A 23,393-nucleotide genomic window follows, 5' to 3' on the forward strand; every position below is an offset into this window, starting at 1 on the left:
TTCAAAGGGAACTGTAGTTGGCGTCATCGGGTCCACAGCAAGTCTTGCTGTTGCTGACACAGCAAGCTCGTCCTCCGCAAACAAGTCGTCAAGCAAACCGGAGAGCAGTTCAATAACCACTAGAAGTAATAACGGGACAGTTACCCGCGCGTCGAACAAACACGATTTAACCATTGGAACATCAAACGCTTCGCTCGGTGAATTTGTTTCTAGTGCGAAATCATCATCACAGCTACGAACCTCGCTTTCGACTCGAAGCCCTCTCCTCAGCACCGAGAGTACGCAAACGACACGGGTGGACATGACGTCAACCGATGCGAACCTCGTCGACATCGTGGCTGAAGGGGTCAACAAATCCGCGGAGGACGTCCTCAAGAAGATTCTTGATAAAGCAACGAAAGAGGAACGAAACAACTCCGGGAAGTTACCAAAAGGTGCCGCAGGGACGGACGAAACTTCGGGAGGCGTCGTTGTCGGACGCGTGACGTGGGCGAACGGAGGAGGCGACGCCAGTTCATCGGTCGCTGAAGCAAGCGCGTACAGTCGGCCTGCTTCTCAGTCTGCAGAACTGACTCGAGTTCCCAGTACGTCTTCGATAGATCAGAATCAATCAAAGTCGACAGGAGTCGCGGAAGGTAGGTTCTTTTTGTCGACAAGGACGACTGCACTGCATCAGTCATCGACGCAGTCTTCAACTGCAGCACCTTCGACTACGCAGCTCTCCACTATACAACCGTCTGAGGAGGGTTTCACGACTCGGATGGCGGCAAAAAAGTTCGCTGCGAAGCGGCAACCCACGGAGGGCTCTCCGGAGGGGCCGAAATTGGCGGCCAGTACATCGCTGCGAACGTCTACAGCAACGGCTTCCACTTCAGAAGAGCTAGCCGAAGAGGTTGTCGTATCAACAGAGACCAGCTCAACAGCTCCTCCTGACGAGATCATCCCCGAAACGGAAGCGCCATCCAGTATGTCCTCCCCCAAAGAGACGTCCTCACCAGAGACGACGACGGTAACGATTTCCTACTACACCGGGCAGGACGAGTGGATTCCGGAAGCCAGCGGTGGTTACATGAACGTGCTTGGCGGCTATCCTAACAAGCTGAAGATTCGACGCCGAGGCAAGGCACCGCCCGCGCACGCTACGCCAGCGAAGAAGAAGGAAAAAACGCTTTCCGGCGACCGCTCGAGTCATCAAACCAGGCGTGGCGCAGCCGCAAGTTTCGGCAGGGCGATTGGAGAACCTAAGCGTCCGGAAACGCGAAAAAGAACATCAGCTGAAGCCCTTCCTAGAGTTCAGCAACCGGCCGCGAAGGCCAACAACGTGAAAGCCGAAATGAGCGATCTTTACTCCTCGCTGAATGCGGCGATACAGGAGGAAAGCAAACATGACTTGGCACAGAGCAACGAAGAAATGCTCGACTACGGCGTCGTGCCTCACGACGTGCCCGTAAGCAACGTGGCCGCGAAAAATCAGCATGACTCTCTGAGAGCGCAGAATGCTTCTAGCGTGCCAAGGCTGGAGCCCGACGTCAGAAACGGGCCGAGGGAGACGGGTACAGCGACGCCGTTGGAGCACCGACGCGGTTCTGCCAGTATATCGGTGGTCACGCATCCGCGCAATGCAAACCGCTCTGCCGGGTGGAACAGGTCGACGAACGCGAATCCCGGGCCTTTCGCGATCAACACCGCTGATGAAGGCGTCCAGGCGCGCACGTTCGAGACACGTTCTACGAATGTGAAGCAGGGCACGTCAGAGATAGGCGTAACACTGGTTGTTATGAACAGGAACAACGAGGGAAAGCAATCTAAAAGGATGAACGCTTTACCATCGACGCGGCACTCTCTTGTGGCCGAGTTTACGACATCTTCTCCAAGTCCCGCAGCCGAATTCCGGGGAAAAGACAGCTTTTCGTTTTCTCAAACCACCAGCAGGGAGACAAATAGGGCCCATACTGGCCACGCAGTTTCCTACAATGACAAACGCAAGCTGGAGCGCACTAGTGAATTACCTCCTAATCCTCTAGACATCGAGACAGATTTACCAGAAACTGAATCACCGAGTGGTCGAAACAAACCCGACGCTCGCCCCTTGGCTGACGATTACGCCAGTGCTCCTACCGATGGTAGCACGAAAAGCAGCGCCACTCCTCGGTACGTCGAAATCAGTACCGATATCAAAGACGGAAAGTCAGGAAAACCTCATCGACACTCACCTTCCGGAAACTTGGCCGAAGAGTCAATGGAAAACGCAGACAACGCGATTCCGACGCGTACTCCACAAGCGACCGAAGCGATGTCTGTGCACTCCGTCATGGGAATTCACGAGGTCGAAACTACGGCAAGAGGAATCGAACGTAAAACGAAGTCCTCCGTACCCAACGTCAAGAGACCAGGGGTCGTATGCGTATACAGGAAGAATCATGCCGGCTGGGTGACCGGAAACACGTCCTACGGCCTCGAATCTCTACCCTACGAGTACTGCGCTTCGGTAGTGTACTGCTGCTTGAGTATGCGCGAGGATTTCGCGATCGATGACCTCGGTAACCACCAAGAATTCAAGCAGCTGGCCCAGATAAAGAGCCTCAACCGTGGCCTAGAGACTTTCGTGGTCATCGAAGCGAACGAATCGACTGCGCCATCGTTCAAGCGCTTAATATCCAAGACAGTACATCAGGACATCTTTCTGCTGCTCGCGGTGCACTGGATGAGGACCAGAGTTATCGACGGAGCCTACCTTTACTGGCCTCAGATGGAAGACAAAGACGGGGACGGAATGGTGAACGCGTTCCGTTACCTTCTCGACAGCTTCGCCAAGTCCAATCTCAAGTTCGGCCTCATCCTACCCACTGGAACTCGATACTTCGCCAAGACGTCCGCTCTGAAGGCCCTGACCGAAGGCCTAGACGGTTCCTACGCCGCCATCTTACTGTCTCCATTGGAAATGGACGACTCGGCGTTCACGGGCACACTTTCCAGCCCCACAAAAGCGCTAACCGAGGAATACAAGAAGTACCCCAACGATATCGTCAGCACTGCTTCTGTCTGCCCGATGATACCTTTCTGGGGCAAGACCTTCAAGATGCAGGCGGTGCTCCAGGACACCGTTCTGGCACTCAGGCCAGTCGGTCGCGGAGGAGCGAGGCAGACCAGCCGGGAACCAGGCAAACTGGCCTTCTTCGAGTTCTGCCGCGAGCTCGGCAAGAGCCTGTTCGTGTTCCCCAGTCGGGAGAACGCCATGATCGGCGACGAGTACGTGACATTACTGACACCGGCGTCTCTGGAGAAGGACCTGTCGTCCGCCGCGTCGCGCACCTCCTGGCGATGCTTCGGATCCTGGGGCCCCGAGTGGGACGACTTCGACGGTCACTGCGGAATTGGGCGCTACCCGCTGCTGAAGACGTTGTACGAGTTCCGCATGAAGCAGGCAGTAAATGTGCCGGCCGCATTCGGCGAGGCTGGTCAAAGTTGAAGAAACAAAGGAGTCTGTCTTTTTGTGGACGGTACATACAGAGCTGCGTTTAGCACTGCCGGGTAACTTATACAGACCCAAACTAGAGTAAACACAACTCTAACGTAAATCACCCGACTAGGAGTGCAATCATGAGCTTGCACGTGTCCAGGAACAGCACGCCCCTCGGCGCCTTGGCGTCCTTTCTCATAGTCCTTGGCCGGCCTTCATAGATCGGTCTCGCATGCCAGATCATGCCTCGTATAGCTCCCACTTCAGTGAAACTATAGCCTCTGGGATCTTAGCTCGCACGAGGTGGCAAGGTTTGTACTGAAAATCTCGCGGGTCGTGAAACGGTCCATCGTGTTCGGTGCACGACATCGGCGCGGCGGGCGCCCCCTCTGCTCTGTCACGGTTGCCTACGCACCAGCCGTTAGCAACAACATTGTCGAACTCGTAAGGTTATCTCTCTCTCGCCGACCACGGCATACGTATTGCGTCGTGGGGGGTGTTCGCACTCAAGCAAGAGAACATTAGGGAGTTTAGAAATAACGCGCCCAAGTGTCTTTGCGTACCCAAAGGACCACGCCAGCTTACTTGCACTATTAAAAAAAAAAGGACAAGCTCCGGCGTCTTAGGACCAAAGCAACAATTTCACTATGAGGCACGCCGTAGTGGGGATAATCCCTGCATCGATTTTAATTAAATTTGTTGCATTTGAGAGAGAAAGCTAAATTATAGTGACTGTTGGAAGCGGAATTTCGATTTAGGGCCTGAATATTGTGAAGAATTTTTTTCAAAAATCGAAAGTTCGGAAGAAATAGACGCACGAAGTTTACAAATTAATAGCTCTGCATCAAGAACAGATATCGCGGTTCTGTAAGCGGCATCCATTAGATCACTCAAAGCGGACAAATTCGATATGTCAATTTATATCTTACGTGAATTCGTTAGGTTGTGTACAAGGGTTCTGCAAACGCTGTATTTCCACATTACTAAAAAAACTTTTTAGATTAATGTGTAACATATCAATTTTCTCCGCTTTAGATGTACTGTTGGATGCAATTCGCATAATTGTGATATTTTTCATTGCCGAGTTCCATAGTTGTAAACTTGATAGTTTCGTTTTCTGAAAATTTTCGATTTTTGCCAATTTTTAGTAAAAAATTGACGACCTAAAAGAAAAATCCGAAACCAATAGTCACTAGAACTGAAGGTTTTTTTTTTAATCCAACAAACCTTGTCAAATTTGTTGCAGTGATTGCCGAGAACAACGAATTCTCGTCTTACATGTATTTAGATAGGAGCACGCGAGATAAAGCTTCCTCTTAAGGTGATAACTTAGAGAAGTCTTCATGCTTTCGCATTCAAATCACGTAAAGATAATTAATTGACTCTCAATTTTTGTTTAAGCGCCGGCCGCAGCGGACGATGGCACAAGGCAACCACGTGGCGGCAGCACGGAGCAAGAAACATTTAGGAGAGGAAACTCCGCTGTTTGCGGTGACCAGAAAAGGCCACAAGCCCGCGGAGCCGTTATCGTGCTGGCGGCGCCTGGCGGCCTGAAGAGAAATTACCGCCGTTGAGAGCGCGCCGGAGCAGCCTGCCCGGGCGCTGCATTTTTTTTTTTTTCGCTGCGGCTTCTACGACGCGCCGCATGGCGCCGCCACTGTATACGGCCCCGTCGGCGCATGCAACAATTGTGACCTTATCTGGTCGCCCGCGCTCGCTCGCGCTGACGGGAGTTTCACCTCCTAAATGTCTTACTCTGTGGGCGGCAGTGAGCATTTGTGAAATTGTACTGCAACTAAATAATCTCCATTGTCGAAAAAAAAGAACAGCTAGGAGGAGCGCGCACGTATGTACGTGTGTGTGTGTGTGTGTGTGTATGTGTGTGTGTGTGTGTGTGTGTGTGTGTGTGTGTGTGTGTGTGTGTGTGTGTGTGTGTGTGTGTGTGTGTGTGTGTGTGTGTGTGTGTGTGTGTAATATATATACGAAAGCCTGAATATAAGCACGAGATCGAGAAATTACTCCTGCCCTGTTTGTTTTTCTCTTATCTCAATATTCATATACACTATGCGGGATTGGCTAACGATAAGCTCGATAAAGCATACGACCATAATGTTCCCCACTACAAGGCTGTCCCATGATCATATCGTGGTTTTGACACCTAAAACCCCGACATTTAAAGATTTCTAATTTTAAGGAGGTCGCGCTGCTCAGCCGGCCAATGCATATTATCGCTCCGCGAAGGAAGACGGCGAAAAGCGCTGGTGTGCGGGCGCATTGCTGGAGTGGCGACGCCCTCTCCCCGTTTATTTTCCCTTTCTTTTTTTTTTTTTCGAAAGCGCGCCCGTTAGCGCCACCGGCCACCAGCTAGACCTGGAGAGTGCTACAGCCACGGCACGCACATTGCAGCCCATAGTGAACGCGACAGTAGAACCTCAGAAAACTACTGCCAAACGTCGCGGAGGAGCACCCCAAATAACGTACACTGCACTACTTGGCGCGGCAAACACGGTCCGATGGACGCGCTGTGACGTCATTATACACCGGCTACAGCTCAAGTTCCTGCGGCTGCCGCACACGAGCACAGCCAGGGTGAAGGCGCCCACCACTCTTGTTTAGTTTATTTTTTTTTCAATGAGCGACGTCACGATACGTGGCTTTCCTTCTAGAGGACGTCACCAAACTTTGTTCTCTATCACGACGTCAAGATCGGTGCCGATGACGCCAAGTGAGGCACCTCGAGACCAAGTTTTGTATTAAATCAAAATATCCTATGTTAAAATATCCTTGTCAGTGTGCGCGAATCAACGCACAAATGTAACCACCGCCGCTCCAGTACAAGACGTGCCTTGTAGGCGACAACACGCCAACGTCGGATGGATGGATGGATGTTATGAGCGTCCCCTTTGGAACGGGGCGGTGGGTTGCGCCACCAAGCTCTTGCTATTATACTGCCTAATGTTCTACCTAGGTTAAATAAATAAATAAATAAATAAATAAATAAATAAATAAATAAAAACAATATGAACTCCCACAACCAAATTTTCTGACCAACTACTGCGAACTTTGCTTTTGTACGCCTCCGTTTTCTGTCGTTTCCCCACTTTTCTTCCACCAATCTTCCAATCGCCTCTTACTAATCTCTATTGCGGACATGTTTACTTTTCCCCTGCTCTCGATGAACCCAAGGGCTTCAAGGAGGCCAGCCGACGCGGATTCGTAAGCGCCCCCGCGCGCGTAACGATTTAAGCGTTCGCGAACGCTGGCTTCTCCACAATGCGAGGCTTCTTGCGGGGTAGCCCGCTTTAACATTAAATTTTAGTTTCGCAGGCCCTAAGCGCCGTGACAATCGCAAGAACGTCAGTCATGATCGCACCCCGGGCCATCGCAACTTGCGAGCCCGGCGTTCAACCAAGGAGGTTTAATGGCGTTACCGTTCAACCGAGAGCACAATCAGGCGCTACAGGTCGCACCGCATTTGGTTGCAGCTGCAGCCAAGCGAAACGCGTTTCAGGCGCATATTTGCAGCGCAGCGCCTTTCGGCGTCGGCAAGTCCGTCTTCAGTTGCGCTGTCAAATCGCTTTCGCAGTCGAAATGCTGTTCGCGTTGTTACTTGACAAGGAAAATATTCTCCAGAAACCATCGCCAATGATCATCAAACAGCGTTTCGTTTTGTTTTTTTTTATAACGCGAAGTTGTTTATGGCTAGGGCTCCATGGGTTTTTCGTGTCCGTTAACAAATCTGCGGCTGCAAAAACTCAGCTCCCGAATTTGATGCGAAATCGCTTCATTCTATGAAAAAACTTATACGTCTCGAATGTGCATGTTGAGTAGATTAGTTATCAATAGGCACCATTTCCAAGATCAGTAGACTCTTGGGTAGAGAGAGAGAAAGAGAGACAAATAACTTTTATTTAGGTAGGCGGCAGATCGATGGAGGGGGAGGGGGGGGCAACCCCACCTAGATGGCGGCCTTGGCAGATAATTCTTTTAAGGCGAAAGCCTTAGGTCTCTAAAAAGTAAATTATGGGGTTTTACATGCCAATATTACGATCTGATTATGAGGCACGCCATAGTGGGGGACTCCGGAAATTCGGATCACCTAGGGTTCTTTAACGTGCACCTAATCCAAGTACAATGGTGTTTTCGCATTTCGCCCCCATCGAAATGCGGCCGCCACGGCCGTGATTCGATACCGCGACCTCGTGCTTAGCAGCCCAACACCATAGCCAATTAAGCCTATGCTTCAAGGTCGTGTTGTGAGGTATAGAAAATCGGAGCTATCGTGCCACTGCTCGCGCATTCGTCTTCTTCGACATTGATGCCACTAATCATTCCAAGAAAAAGGCACAATTAATATGGTTAATCAAGGCACTCGAACCCACGACCTTTCGTGGGAGTCAAACCCTCTACCTTTGGTTGGAGTCGAACCCACGACATTTGGTGTTAATTAAGGCAGTTAATTAATATAGTTAAGGCATTCGAACCCACGTCCTTTGGTGGTGGTCGAGCCCTCGACCTTTGGTGTGAATTACGGCGACGTTGATTAATACACAGTTAAGGCAGTCGAACCCACGAACTTAAGTGGGAGAAAACATGCAATAAGTAACAACGCATTCGAATGTCAACGTCTCTTGAGCGCGCAGGCTTTCGCCTTCCCCTTCTTTGGCGTATGCTAAAGTGACTGTCAATTTTTTTGCTTCCTTATGGGGGTATGAGCCATTCATTGCCTAACGTGACGGACAGGTGGTGGTAACAACTTTATTGAGATTCTGCTCAGTTAATACCTGGTAGGCCCGAGTCCTAGGATGGCCCCTGACGAGGAGCGACCCTTTCGGCCCAGGCAACGAGGGCTTTTTGTACGGACAAATTTCTCATTGGGTACGCATAGAAATGCTTACGCATTTTATAAGATGTGACACGAGATGTGGACACTTGTGTACCTATCGTCACGATGGCCACCGATCAGGGCAATAAGTGTGTTCGTGCTTTTGTTCAAAATTCTGCCACCTCTGTGTCGTGTGCTAAACACTCATCCACCTTCACAGAGTAGAATGGCTCATGATTTTTTTTTTTATGCTTTGCGACTTCAGCGCGCAACTTTCTGTCGCTTCCCACCGACTTCTGCTCGCTGTCATCCTCTCACGCAATATTTCGGAACTTGCTCCCCCATATCCTTTAAAAATCATTTACACGCGTGGGCGGCCCAGTTTTCATTGCACCATCTTGAGGATATCGTCCCACTTTGGTCGGCGAGGAACAAACCTATCAGGCGCGCATAACACGAAAATGAAGCCATATCTTCGCTAGAATAAAGGAATCATTCGCCCGAAGTCGTGTATTGGTTGCAGTGAGGATAATTATGTACCATTTATTGTTTCACTGCGTAGTTCCGTAGAGAACAGAGCCGGTCATCGGCACACCTTAAAGGTAGCACAGATGCAAACCGGTTTGTTATAATGTGTTGTCGCTACGACTCCTCCAACACTTCCCCCCCCCCCCCTTCACCCTGCTCATCTCACTTTTTATTGCGACTATACACTCCAGGCTCATTCATTTCCGCCATCGCCGTGATGTTCCGTATAAAATCAAAGTGCGATAACATCGTGGCGGCGCGCCGTATGCTGTATCTGCGAGTGAAAGCTTGCGAGGTTGAGTCGAGCATGGCGGCTAGAGCTCGCGCGCGCAAGGGAGGGAGCGCGCCGTCTTCCATCGCGAGTGAGACATCGGAGGGGGAAGGGGAGAGGGGCCTTCTACGCCGGCGGCGCCTGCGAATGGCGCGGCTGAGCACGGGTCCTATTTTGAAAGCGATCTGCCATGATGAGACAGCATAGTATGCACGTGACGTCACATCCGCTGCCGTCGTCTGCTTCCGCTGCCTTCCGCCATTTTGGGGAACCTTATCAATCGGCGCGCGCATAGGCCTATAGGTTCCCCGACATGGCGCCGCCGTAAACCGGAAGTCGCGGAGTATCCTTGAATGACGTACGTGCATACTATGTAGTTCGCCGCTTAGTTCGCGTTGGAGAGAGAGCTGCTGGGAGGTCAACTCGCTCGGTGCCGCTGCCGCGCCTTGTCACGCCAGCGCTTCGACAGCGAGTGCCCGCGGTCATCGAGCGAGACGTGTTCCCAACTGGCGCAAAATAGACGCGCTACAACCACGCCTTCCTTCCGTGGTTGTAGCAAGTCTATTTCGCACCAGTTACGTACCGACTAGCCCAGCAGGAAGTTTTACTAAAACGTGTTCATGTTTGCCTGTGCGCACGTGACACCATGCTTGTTAATTTAGTTAGTTAGCGAACGTTCACAAGTTTATAAGGACGATTAAACTACTATGTTTACTTCGTATAGCTGTCTAATAATTTGCTATCGCAATCGATGCTTCACCTTTCGGCCGAAACTGTGACTTGTTTCACGACTTCCTTCACCACATCCCTTTTACGCCACCGTCAGCACCTTGGCATGGTTAACATGCAGCCTTTCAAAGCAACTGTTCATTGACTGAAGGATTGGATTGGCACAACGCTATGCAAGTATACCAGCTGTACCAGTTGGAGAAACGTTTACAATAAAGCAGCCTTTTGGGTGGATGAGACCACCTGTATATTATTAGCAATCGCCTAAAGAAGACATATTTGGAAGACAAGGCCTTCTTAGCTGACTTCACAAAGGTATGGCGTATCTAGGGTATCTTGTAAGCACTTCTAGAAAAAAAATCAAACACACACACATTTAGTGTGCCTCGATTGTTAAAAATTGTGGGGTTTTACGTGCCAAAACCACTTTCTGATTATGAGGCACGCCGTAGTGGGGGACTCCGGAAATTTCGACCACCTGGGGTTCTTTAACGTGCACCTAAATCTAAGTACGCGGGTGTTTTCGCATTTCGCCCCCATCGAAATGCGGCCGCCGTGGCCGGGATTCGATCCCGCTACCTCACACTTAGCAGCCCAACACCTTAGCCGCTAAGCAACCACAGCGGGTTGCCTCGATCATCGTAGCGAATCGGAAGAGGTATCAAAATGTAGGTCTCAAGGAGGCAAGCGAGAATTAGTCGCAGAGCAAGTGAAATTAATGGCACCGAAGTCAATATTGTGAGTATAGTAAACATTGACCACTGTGTATTACACCACTGCAAAGGGTGCACCGCCGTAAATATAGAGACGTCGAAGACACCCTATGGCACACTTTTCGGAAATGAAGTGAGCTCGCTTGGACTATCGTGCAAGGCAACGGTCTGGAAGACGGCTTCGGCGTTGCCCACAAGAAGCGAGAATTAGTCGCAGAGTAGGTAAAATGAGCGGTACAAGCGTAATTAGCGCCAATATCGTCGAAAATTAACCCAACTGCACCAAAAACTGTGCCATCCCCGGGATCGGCTCACCTGGCTTATTGAGTTAAAGAAGAAGCAAACAAGTGTCCATGCTAAGGAGGAGGTAGACGCAATTGCACGTGAAATACAATACAAATAAGATACGAAATGAACGAATATTGAACATGCAAAAGAGATAGCAAGCGATAGAATAACGAAGTATAATCAACGTTTAAACATCGAATCATTTGAGCCACCATGCAGGTCGACCTTGTCTTCTTCAGCTTCGACATTTGATCGACCCTTTCCTTTAGCACTTTCATCTGTTAGCGACGTGTTTGCGCAGCTCCTTTTGATGCACTTAAGCCACTGTGGCACACAAGCAGTGGCTTTTTAAAGGTTTCGGTGGTTTTCCTTGAAGCGCAGAGAGAGCTACGCAAACGGTAAATCGTCGCAAACAATTTAAAGCGCTGTTTTCAAATGTAGACTTTTTACTGACACTGCAGCAAGAAAATTAATTGGAGAATTGTTCATCATTAGTATTGACTTGATTAAAAACGAGAAAGGAGGCTTCTTGGGAGGTTGCTTATAGTAGGCCTCATCTGCAGAGAAAGCTTCGCTTTTCTTTTTTTAAACTTGCTGGGTAGAGACTACACATTACAGAAGAGAAGATCCGGTTTGCTAGCCTACGCTTGCTGACAGGCAAAGAATGACATGCTGCAGTGAGGCAGCAAGCACTTTAGACACGCAACACTTCCTGGATGCAACATCGCAAAACCGCCAAGCAGCTGCAACTGTCGAGGTCACCCCTCCAAGATGCATGGGCTGATCTCGGAGTCTGTGCAATACAGGGCTGCCCCACAGAAACTACAATTGCTTTATTACAATGCGAAGTGATGTGAAGCTTTCTGATGCTTCAGAATGTGGTTGGTCTTATTCTAGGTTTCTTTGTGTATGTGTTGGATACCTGGCGAAGCCCAAGCCTGAAAAGCCTGTCTCCGAAGGTACATTCAATGTGGTTGCCACTCAACTCCTGACGGCGGAGAATGCTGAGTGATCATAGACAATCGTAGTGCTGCGCAGAAAAACAGCGAGGTACAATGCACGCTTCCCGCACATTTTCTGCCCATTTCTAAGTGCTCGTTACATTACACTTGTCAACATGTGCCGCTGAAATCTTTCCCCGAGGTCACCACTGTCAGTTTGCAACAGTACACTTCACGAAACTCCCTGCAGAGTGCAACGCCAACTGCCCCCTTGTTCATTCACTCTCTGCAATGATGTACTACCCACCATGCAATCGCTGTACCTGGGTCAGTCCTCTTTACTCAGTTGACAGGTCTTATTGCTCTTTCAAATGCACCGTTGAGGCGTTACAATCCATATCATGCTTGGTGCTGTTGCTTTAGCCAAAGAACATCCCTCAAACACACACCTGTGAGATAGGACCAAGTTCTCCACATCTGTGCGACATGCTAGGAATGAGCAATGCTTGACAACACAAAACGCTTGCTCTGAAAACTGGAAACATTGTCGTCATGGCAAAGAAATCTGACATGAAACCGCTGCAAACATGGTGACCACAGCTGTAAAAAGTTAGAAGACACCTGCCTTGAGGCATAAACTTTCTTGGCATGGTCATTGTATGAAAACTTTTTTTGCCATGGCATTGCATGAAACTGAAGTGAAACATTCTTGCTATGGTAACTGCATGCAACTGACCTTGCATGTGAAACAAATAGACAGTTCTCATTGAGTTCATGGCACACTGGTGAGCATAGCAAGCGGAAGCACTTTCAGGGAAGTCATGTAATGGTTGCCTTGATTTCAGAAGTAGTAGTGTGTTTAATATTCAATACATGTTTCAAAGATTGCTTACCCTCAAGGCATGTACACTAACATGAGAAATTGATGCTTTGGTTGTGTGGAATTCCACAAATTTCCGGGGCGTTGGCCTTACCCGACAAAAGTGCCATAAGTTATAGAAGTGGAGCATGCAATGAAAGCATACAGTCTTAGTCAAAAGTTTCGAAGCCACTTCATGAGTGATCGCGAAGTTCTGTTGCTGCCCGCTTGTCACACAGCCGATGCTCTAAAGCTCAATAATTGCCACTCAGCCTCTGGCATTTCGAGCCGCAAAATGTCTGAGATCCCTCTGGGTGGACAGACCATAGGTCTGGTCATGTTCACATTGGCTTATAAACTTTTGACAAAAACTGCCCATGATAACACCATTAGGATAATTCGCTCCCACATTTTTAAGCGACAAGTGATCTGCCGTATGGCTTATAGAAGTAACAAAACTCACAAGGGAATCAGAAGTTCTCCTTGATACAAAGCAATATGTACATCATAAATTACAAAGTACAGAAGTTGATGCGTGTGAATGGTAATGAGGTTCCACAAGTAAGCAGCGCCATATAAGCAGGGACAAACACGCTGACTCAACCTGCAAAATAATGGAGAACTGGAAAATATACACCAACAGTGCATTGAAGATTTTCTTGGCAAGATGTTTGGAGATTAAATGTTGCTTACTGTACCTGGGATTCAGTTCAGAGACCAATTCCATTAGGCCACTGATTACTACAGCTTGCTGGAAATAGCTCCAAGCACCTTGCCATCTTATCAGAAGTGTGCCAGAACTGAATTCTGGGCATCAAACTAAAAGCCATGCTACATATCGAGTCCTTTGACAGCTGTACTCTGCTCAAGCACTTTCTTTGGCCCATGAAGCTGCTCAAACAAAGTTCTCAGCATTACGTCATCATGTCCCTAAGCTGAGACAAACCATCTCAAGACACCCACATGTTGCTAAGGACGCATACTCATTTACCCTACAGATAGGCACTTGAAAGCAAAAACAACAAAAGTACCTAACTTATGACCACACAAGTCCCCGCAACTCACAGTATAAACATGCAGTTTCAAACACTAGGGCACTACGAACAGTGCGTGAAAAGAGACACTAGCAGACTAAGCACAGAAGTGCAGATTACTATTCTGGTAGAAATGTCATTCAGAATAACATAGTGCTGCTTTCCCAGATGGGCACAGGAATCAATAAGAATGCACACTTTTTCATGGTCACTTTTCAGTTATTGCAGTCGCAGAATGAGTTACGGGCAAGTTTGAGCCTGCAAATGTTGATGACAGAAGCAACACAACTTGGTAAAATGGATTCAATGACAGAATAAAACATGCTCAACCATGACAACTTGGGAAGTGGCATGGTGCATAAGAAACGGCAGGCAATGTTCACTGCCCTGCAAGTTTACAAATGCCTAAAGTGTAACAGTACCTGGGAATGACCAAAGCAAGGGTAACAGTACAAACTACTTTTCATTGATGATGTTGGGACCATGAATGTGTGCGACATCACTTGGTTCTTTTTTGGGGCGAATTTAGTATTGAACTGAAGAATCCATTCTTAAATATTCAGCTGTGCCAGATGCATCCATTGGATCCTGGCCACAGAGTTGTGCTTTCAGTTATCAACTCACTAGCTGCCAAAAACACATTCAATTGCAACAACGCTGGAAACAATAGCAAACAGTGAAGTGTCAAGTCTAGCAGTAAAATTCCACAGAGAATAAACTGCAGTTAGGTTGGCACCTGACTAAAGGTGGCAGCTGGCAACATTGTAAATGCTGCTGAATTGAGGTCAGACACAAGTTATGAGCTAATTTGGCAAGAGGAAACTTATCAAGAAACTCAAAAGATGGTTAATGACAGTCTTGTCACAATGACCTAGTCTGTAAAGCATAACTAGTGCAAACAACCTATGTGAAAGCTGTCAAGCACAAACCTAATGGCAGTGAAAAGGCAGCCGATTTTTTTTTTTACGACCTTCCTGTGGATCAATCGAGTCTCCAAAGCTGCATCTGGGAAAGCAGGAATCAGACACTATGGCAAACCGACAGGACGTTCCAGGTGAGGCATCCTGTGGCACCATCAACAGGAACATCCACATCACTGCCGACATATGCACCCTCCCCAAAGCAGAACACAGATCCCTTAAATCTGTAAAGCCATGTGTGCTACAAGTCCATCCACTAGTGCATTCATTATTAGACACTTGCATTTTCTCCAAAGGAAGAAATAATAATAAAGACACATGGTGAGATAAGCCATGCTCCTTGCTGCTTTGCAGCTGTTTCATGCTGCCCTGGGGACCCAGTTCGCAGCTTGAGGTGGAGCATGAATCCAAAACAAGCCATCAGAAGTACACACAGCCAAGAGCCTCTTGCTGTTCTTGCTGACTAGTGGCTAGCAGCTGGAATCGGCGGCCAATGGTCAGACAAAAGCTATGTTGATGATTCCTGTCGGTCCCACAAAAGTAAAACCATTTGAAAGAAAGAAAAAACATAGTCACCAGAGAGTAGAGGAGAAACGTGGAGGTGGCAGTAAAAATAAGCTACAACTCATATTTTGCCTCGTTGTCTTGCCCTATCGCTCCAACGACATCTACGTGTGAAACAGAAACAAGCAAAAACAAGCAAACACAATCATACAAAAAGAAAAAGAGTGAAAGACAGAGAAAAACTGCACACTTCCCTGACCCATACGAAGTGCTTGTCACACAGCCCATTCTCCTTATACTGCTCGATGCTGATGCTAGTCACATCTTCTGGTCACCTCTTGTCCTTCACACACATACACACAAACAGACACGCACCGAATCAGCATTTCCCTTCCCAGTCCCAGAGTACTTTCTTCCGCGTCTTCCACCTCCATCCATTTCTCAGAAGCGTAGAGAATTCAGTCGGTCGATTCATGCGCCCTGCACGACGCTGTCGCAGCCGCTGCTCCCAGTGATGCAGCTATGCGGCAGCGGCAGACAAAGGCATGCTAGCTGCATGGCTCAGTCGATTTTGACAGCAGCGTAGATCTTGCAGAGGAAGAAGTATGCGGCATAGAAACCAATCGTTCCCGTCAGAAGCCAGAAAGTCAGCACCATGATGCATGTGTAGCCGAAGTACAGAAGAGTCGGAATGAACTCTGTGATCTCCAGCTGAAAGGGAGGCAAAAGAAGGAATTTACCCCTTGTGGGAAGTTTGACATGGCATTAGGTACCAGTATTACTGAATATTTCTAGCCAATGAACTGTATCTAGTACACCTCCTCTTATCTGTTAGCAAAACTAGACAAGTGCGTCATGGGAAGATGGAAACTTGAACTGATCAACAGTTAGTGAAGGAAAGTCTCAGCCAAGAAGTGATATTTCGACAAGAGAACTTTAACAACTGTTATCATTGGCAGAATTTATCTAGCTCCCTCTTCTGAAGTTTATGTTTATAAACTTCCTTGGGTAGGGAGTGCTACACTCTTTAAAAAATTTACACCTTTAGGGGTGTAAATTCAACTGATCAACAGTTAGTGATGGGGAGTCTCAGCCAGCGTGACATAGCATTCTTGACAGGAAAATAGTGAGCACAGCTTTTTCAAGAAAGGAAATGCAAACAAGGCAGATGACGATTACTGTTGTGTAATAAATATACACCCCAAAGGGTGCAACTGTTTTAAGAGTGTATACAAACTGAAAGGTGTTTACTGACTCCTTTGAGTAATGGGAGCTAAAAAATCCCAAGGGAGTTACTGAGAGAGAGAGAGAGAGAGAGAGAGAGAGAGAGAGAGAGAGAGAGAGAGAGAGAGAGAGAGAGAGATAAGACATTTTTATTGAAAAGTTCCTGCTGGGTTCGAAAGGGGAACAGAGAGGCTGGGAGGCTAACCCCCTAAAGCTCCCCTTTCCGTCAGACGCAGGCCAGGCCTCGATCTGTAAGGGCATCCTCAGCCAGCCGGACAGATCGTTTTCTGGGAATTTGCTGAGCAGTATAGCCTCCCACTGCTCAGCGGTTTTTATTTTACTATTGTGATTTATACTGTGTCTGATACTGTTTGGAGCTGATGGGCATGCCTATATAATGTGATGGAGATCTGCACATGGTGTATTATTGCATGTCTTACAGTGCGATGAGTATGCTTCTGGGTGAATTCAGGAGTTACTGAACTTCATTGAGTTGAGAGAGCTATACAAGTCCAACTGTGTTTATATTAACTTCCTTAGGTATGCAGGTTGTTTTTTCTTTTGTATATATATATATTAACAGGATTAATAAAAGCATTGTCACACAAGCAGCCATGATGCTGTCAAGTGGATGTCACTAAGGATCTATGTTATCCATTTGTACTGAGATAGGAGTGCAGAATGGCATATGGAGAACTTAAGCAAAAGAAAGTAAGTTCACATCATTCAAGCCAAGGAAACATACTCAACAGTAACGTTTCAAGGATTATATGACTAAATACAGCGGTTGTTGCAGCATTTCTATATAATCTTTCTTCTATTCTATTTCTGAGCACAAAAGTCGACACTGGTGAGCTTAGTAGGTCAGATTTATGCAGCGTTTAGGTCAGCAATTACTAGTATCTAATCTGCATTAATGCGACAACCACATGCATGCAATATTCAAATGACAGCGACAAGTGACATGAAAGGCACACCCTATCATGTCGCAGTGCGGCGTAAGGCAACCATATGAATGTGACATTGCGAAAAAGAAAAATAACGAGCAATTTTCTATCGTACGCAATCACTAATACAATCATTTACAAATAAAAAACATCTGAATGTTCCACGAGGCTAATGTTCTCACCAATATTTATTAGATCATTTTAATATGCTGTCATCACCAGTAAAGATACGCTCCAGGTGGCCAACATGAAATGCTGTGGCACTATATGGTAGGTAAAAATCAAAACATTTCCACAGCTCTCGGTGGCGTCTAAGACCTAACAGCATTAAAACAAGTGATCTCAATAATAGCTAGAAAACACTGCCGATAACTTGTTCTCAGTGAGAAATGAGGTGAAGCAGTGGCCGATTTTACCATTTACTTCTTGCTATGCTGGCCGAGAGCAAGTAACAAGAGCGAATTCGGATCGATGTGGCGGACTGGTTGATACCGTGTTTTTGCGCAATCGCGGGGTAACCGGCAGAAGCTGCCACTTGAACTTCTTGCAACAAGCAAACTTTTCTGGCTGGCCACAAACTGGTGACATGACAAGCGACGATGACGGATTTCTGTTCGCAATGGCAAAACCTGTCGCCGTCGCTTGTAGTTCAAAAATCGCGTGCATGTCGTCGTGCCTTAAGTCTATACAATGCACCTAGATTTCTGTCTGCAAGCCTCATCTGATTTTAACTTTCGTATTTGCCAATTTATTCAGTGAGGCTAAACTATAGACGTCTTATCTGACAGTGGTGCCTGACTGACGCACATTTTGCAAGAAAGAAAGGGGTTGGCAAAAAAATGGGACGGTACCTTGGTGACGAAGTAGAAGATGGCATAGGCAAACACATAGAGTGCAGATCCTCCTGAGACTATCAGCGATCGCCACCACCAGTGGTAGTTCTAAGATGAGGCACGAGACCACGTGTGCATACACCCCATACAAAGAAATAAAAGAAAGAGAGAGAGAATAAGAAACATAAGCATCTAATGTATCACCCAGATGACTACCTGGTATGTCCACTTTACATCACCATTTCAGGCTGCTGTTCATTTTTCAACGCTAGTAGTTTTGCAACTACAGTAAAACCTCGTTAATTCGGATTTCATGAGACCGAAGAAAGTGTCCAAATTAACCAAATGTCAATTTATTGAGGGTATCCACTAAGCAATAGGCAAATGCTTACTAAGGCAACACACTCTTATTTAGTGAATGAATGAGCAAAGCCTGCTGCTATTTCATACAAAAGCAATGCGGAAGCTGCAATGCTCGTCATCTCGTGACTTACTGGCTCTTGCAACGGCGATCGAGGCCTCGTGACTTCCTTCGCAGCATGGCAACGGCATGCGTGTTCATTTGCAACACACTTTGCACTAACGTATGCTCATCCCGATTATTTTTTCACCAGTGTGTTGATTGCCAATAAATCGTCCATACATCGTGATGCAGCCAGGACTCTTCATCTTCCAACAGCTTTGCACAGAGTCAAAACAAAACAACTGTTTGACATAACTGCTGCAGAGGAAATCACGGCCGCTATCGACACAATTATGAATGGCGACTTTGCAGAGCTGAAGGCACCCGGTCGACAAACGCACCAGAATCGGAACGAAACTACTGTTTGCTGCAACAAATGCAGACGAAACCGCGATTGCTATCGATGCGATCATGAATGGAGACTACGCTGTTTTTCAGGCAAGCGGCTATGGTGGCTAGAAAGGGCCGACGCACATACTGAGTTAAAACGAAACTACTGTTTGCTGCAACCGCTGCGGAAAAAACCACAGCCGCTACCAACGTGATCATGGATGGCAACTACGCAACTATGAAAGCACGCGGCCAACATGGTGTTATGCACGGTGGTAAACACAAGAATAAAGGCTTTAAAGGCACAAATAGGTACACAGCATCCCGTCATTGCTGTCATTTACGTACAATTTCCGCTGATCACTATGGCAATGCGCACTCTGCCACTTCGTTTTTACTGGATGCTAGTGCCACTGTTGCTCTTTTGCATCGACATTTGCGGTGCTCCTCACTCACCAAGCTCCGAAAGCTTTCCAAATTAACCGATAGGCGGCCCAATACGTCTGAATTAACGAGAGTTCAATTGCATTGAATAATGCATATGACTGGCGGGTACAGAATATACGAGTCCGAATTATCTGATTTTGCAAACTAACAAGGGTCGAACTAACGAGGTTTTACTGAACAATCAAACGTCGTTATAACAAACACGGATAAAGAAGCAAACCTAAATTGGTTCTCGTTGGTATCAGCATGTAATGAATACATGGTTGATTGAATATTGAATACAACAAAGGTATTTCCATGTTGGGTGCGATTTCATTATATAAAGAGCTTTGACTGTAATAACCGCAAAGCTACGACTGTTCTATTCTAAAGCACCGTCGCATCGAAGGATAGGTGATAGGTGAGTAGCTTAACCAGGCTACCTAGCATTTGCTAAGCTTTCGCTTATGCATTTATTTATTGCTACTAGTATTACCCTTTTTTGGGAGCACGATGCAGGGTGGTTTCAATAACAAGAGAAAAGCAAAAAGAATGTCACATGAACATGTGTACCTCGACCCACTTTGACATACAAAGAAGAAATACTTCACTATATGAAAAGCAAAAGGCAGCACACAGTAACTTTGGAGCACATTCACTAATCAAAAACGATTTTACTTTCTTTTGCAGCCATCATGCACTGCATAAATTGCCATTTGACATACTATAAGAATACGTTGCTACATGAGAATCCAGAAATAAAAAAGAAAAAGGAAAACCAATAAATGAAAGCAAGCATTATACAACTGATGTATAACTGCACAAATACTAGCGGGGAAAACAAAAATTCCAATCCTAAACCTACCCTATCCTCACTGTTGATTGTTTTACCTGTACTATACTCTAAAGCTCACTATTGGCAAGAAAATGCGGCCCCTAATCCAGGGATGATGCCGGGCAAACAGCATTAACGACGACTCACCTCACCGCAGAGTTGAAAATAAACCATCACAATGGAAATCTGCGAGCAGGAGATTATGAGGATGATGAAAACGAGAAAGAGGAAACCAAACAGGTAGTAGAACTGGTTCTCCCACAGGGCCTGAAATATAAGGAGGGAGGCAAGAGAGAGCATACATTGAAAGGCAAACCCTGAAGCCAAGAAAGGTAAAACCAAGCAAGTCAGTCTGCTGTGCTGACACATTGATCATACTCACGGAAAAGATGAAGAAGAGCTCAATAAACATGGCTCCAAAAGGAAGGATCCCCGCCATCAGTGTGCTGAAAGAGATAATTAAAAAAAGATCACTGATGATTACGATACTCCCTAATGCGAAATTTCAGCGCAACTCTATATGCGTTTTCATTTCGTGATATATTGGCTGGTGCGGACAATACGTCTCGTGCGGCACATTGCAAACGGAGCAAAGCGTTGCAAAACGAGCAACACTCAAACACAGGGATAGTGGTGAGCAGAATCGGCGATCATCAAAAATCTTGTGTGCAAGTCAAGTGCGTTGGCTTCTACCCATGACTTGACAAAGGCTCCAGTGTAATTGCTGGTGCCCACATGGCTTCCAGAAAGTACTAAACAATTTGCATTGTGCATGCAATCAGATTAAGAATACTATGGTGCCATTTCGTAGACTAGTACGGTACTCTGCTTTCCTCTGCACTCTTTTGCCATACTCTCCTCCTCTTTCCACCTCATGTTCTCGCCGTAGCCTCCTCCTCTGCCTTCCTCCTCGCATTCGCTTCTTTCATCTCCCACTGCGCGTTTGCTTTCATCTTTTGCTGTGCTCGTTCGCGCAGTTATGAGGGACAATGCCAACGCTCGCCGCAAGAATGGGTGCCTAAGAACTCTGCTCTAAAAAAAGGCAACATACATTACAAAGCAGAAATGAAGGTCCTATACAGGTGGCTACTAAGTAAGTGTACAATTTTCAGGCAGCCAGCCGGCTTCCCACGGCGTTGATTTCGAAAATATCACAGATGGCTTAGAAAGTGAGGTACCACTGCAACAATAGCCTAACGGGAGCTGGCGAACAGCTTTTTCGCGCAGCCATGAACATCACACTCGCACTGGCAGGCCACTGTCCAACTTTACCGCGAAGGCTTCACCTTGCAGAATATTGCCGATTGGCTCCACATTCAGCGAAGAACTGTTTTCAGGATAGTGAAACTGTACAAGGAGGAATTGGACATGAAGGAGAAGCTAAAGAGCAGTCGCCTGCCAAGTGTCAATGTTCCAAGGATCAGGATTATAATTCGGGATAGGATTTGGTAAAATGACGCCATTAGCCTTAACAAGATTGCTTCTGACTTGAAGATTACCCATTTCATTTACTGTCAACTTGAAGGCACGAAGGGATTACACAATGGGGGGGCAATACAAAGATGTGTAAAAGTGGTTACGTACAAATACAGCTAACAACCACACAAATAAAAAAAAACATTGCTGATATTGTACAATTTGAAACAAGCAAACAAAAATTACGATAGTAAAGAAGGAACACAGCATACAGAAGTGAAAAAAAGTTCGCTAGGTGGAAGGGTTGACAAAGGTAGGCTATTGAGAGTAGTTTATGGTGGATTCTAAACGATGAACACTGGGAACGGAAAGCTATTGAGAGTGATTTATTAGGTATTCATGAAATTGTTTGCGGTCAGTACAGGTAATGAAGTGGTCAGAGAGCACATTTCAGAAAGTGATTGCCCAGCATAGTGTCCGGAAGATTGTGCAAAACAACTTTGGGCTTCATTTATATTGTCTCCTGCAAGGACATTTGCTAACAGATACCGCCACGGAGAAGAGGCTGAGATTGGTGAAGAAACTTCTGGCACACTTCAAGGTGACGCGCATCGAGGACTTGCTCATCAATGAGTCAAGGCTTTCACCATGGAAGCCGCGCAAGACAGCCAGAACTCTTGTCAACTGCTGTCACCCGCAGAAAGGATATCGGGACAGCCGAAGGTTCATACTTAGACTCTCCCTGAGGTACGTCATAGTTTGGGGTGGTATCTCCACTGCCGGCAAGACATCGCCCATTTTTGTTGACAAAGGCATGAAGACAAATGTGTCCTGCTGTCAACAAGGGATTCTGAAGAATATAGTGTGTCCCCGGAGTTTCCACAACTTTCGTGATAGTGGAATGATCCTCTAAGATGGAGTGAAAACAAGACCATAGAGCAAACAAGACCGTAGAGCGAACAAGACCATCGAGCGAAAACAATGTTGAAGCTGTGTGAACGGTTGTTCCAAGGACATCTGTCAAAGGAGTTCTGTCCATCGGACGCGCCTGACCTCAATCCTTTGGACTTTTCAGTCTGTAGTGCATTGGAGCAGAAGGCCTCAGCTACTACCCGACAAAGTTTGGATTTCCTGAAGTTTGCCTTGACCAAGGCCTCAGACGAACTTGACAAAGACTACCTGCACGTTACTGTAGACTCCATAAAGGGGCATCCCGAAGCTTGCGCGAAGGCTAAAAGAAAACACTTTGAGCAATTCCTTGTTTAGTCGTTACACTGCTCTTGCTTTTGTTAGAAAACAAAGACTGCTTGAACATAACATGTTTTCCCTTTGAACAAAACAGCTCTGAACTTTTGCAAATACTTGGCAGTCACTCTGCAAGTTGTGAAACAGGCCTACGCAACTTTTTATTTCTTCAGGCCAGGTAATGACGAGCTCTGCACCTCACCATAGGTCAGCACACTCACTCACACTTAACTGACACTCATTTCTTAGGCACACGTGTGAACGAATATTCGAAAGGCAACTACAGCTCTTTCCAGCTTACTATTCTCCTTGAATCAATGTGAGTGAGTGAGCACCTGTGAGAATGTTAATGTGGGTGAGCGATGATGAGTTTGAATGGGCATTGCTGCAAGTGGAAGTGAGTGTCCACTACCTTCTGACAACCTACCAATTTCACAGTTTCAGTCATTTAAACCCAGTCAAGCAAGCGTTTCTGGCTCATGACAGCATTGCCTTGCCATGCACTTTTCCTAAATCTTCAGTAAAGAAGGAAAAGTGCATTCACTAAACAAGGTGAGGGCCTCGCATGAAGTACAAGACTCATAATGCAAGGGGCCTTTACT

General features: G+C 46.8%; 1 protein-coding gene across 3 annotated transcripts in view; it reads right to left on the bottom strand.

The window, feature by feature from the left end:
- Nucleotides 1-11,632: 11,632 nt before the first annotated feature.
- TM9SF4 (transmembrane 9 superfamily protein member 4) overlaps nt 11,633-23,393 on the bottom strand; it is a 37,771-nt gene continuing 26,010 nt past the window's right edge. For all 3 annotated transcript variants that reach the window (XM_075669268.1, XM_075669269.1, XM_075669270.1), the window contains exons 14-17: nt 20,513-20,576; nt 20,278-20,397; nt 18,095-18,184; nt 11,633-15,783 (exon numbers count right to left, since the gene is read on the bottom strand). In XM_075669268.1, coding sequence (XP_075525383.1) covers nt 15,634-15,783; nt 18,095-18,184; nt 20,278-20,397; nt 20,513-20,576 — 424 coding nt within the window. In that variant the 3' untranslated portion in view covers nt 11,633-15,633. The remainder of the gene's footprint in view (nt 15,784-18,094; nt 18,185-20,277; nt 20,398-20,512; nt 20,577-23,393) is intronic.

Source organism: Dermacentor variabilis, chromosome 9, assembly GCF_050947875.1.
Source record: "Dermacentor variabilis isolate Ectoservices chromosome 9, ASM5094787v1, whole genome shotgun sequence".
NCBI classification, from domain to species: Eukaryota; Metazoa; Arthropoda; class Arachnida; order Ixodida; family Ixodidae; genus Dermacentor; species Dermacentor variabilis.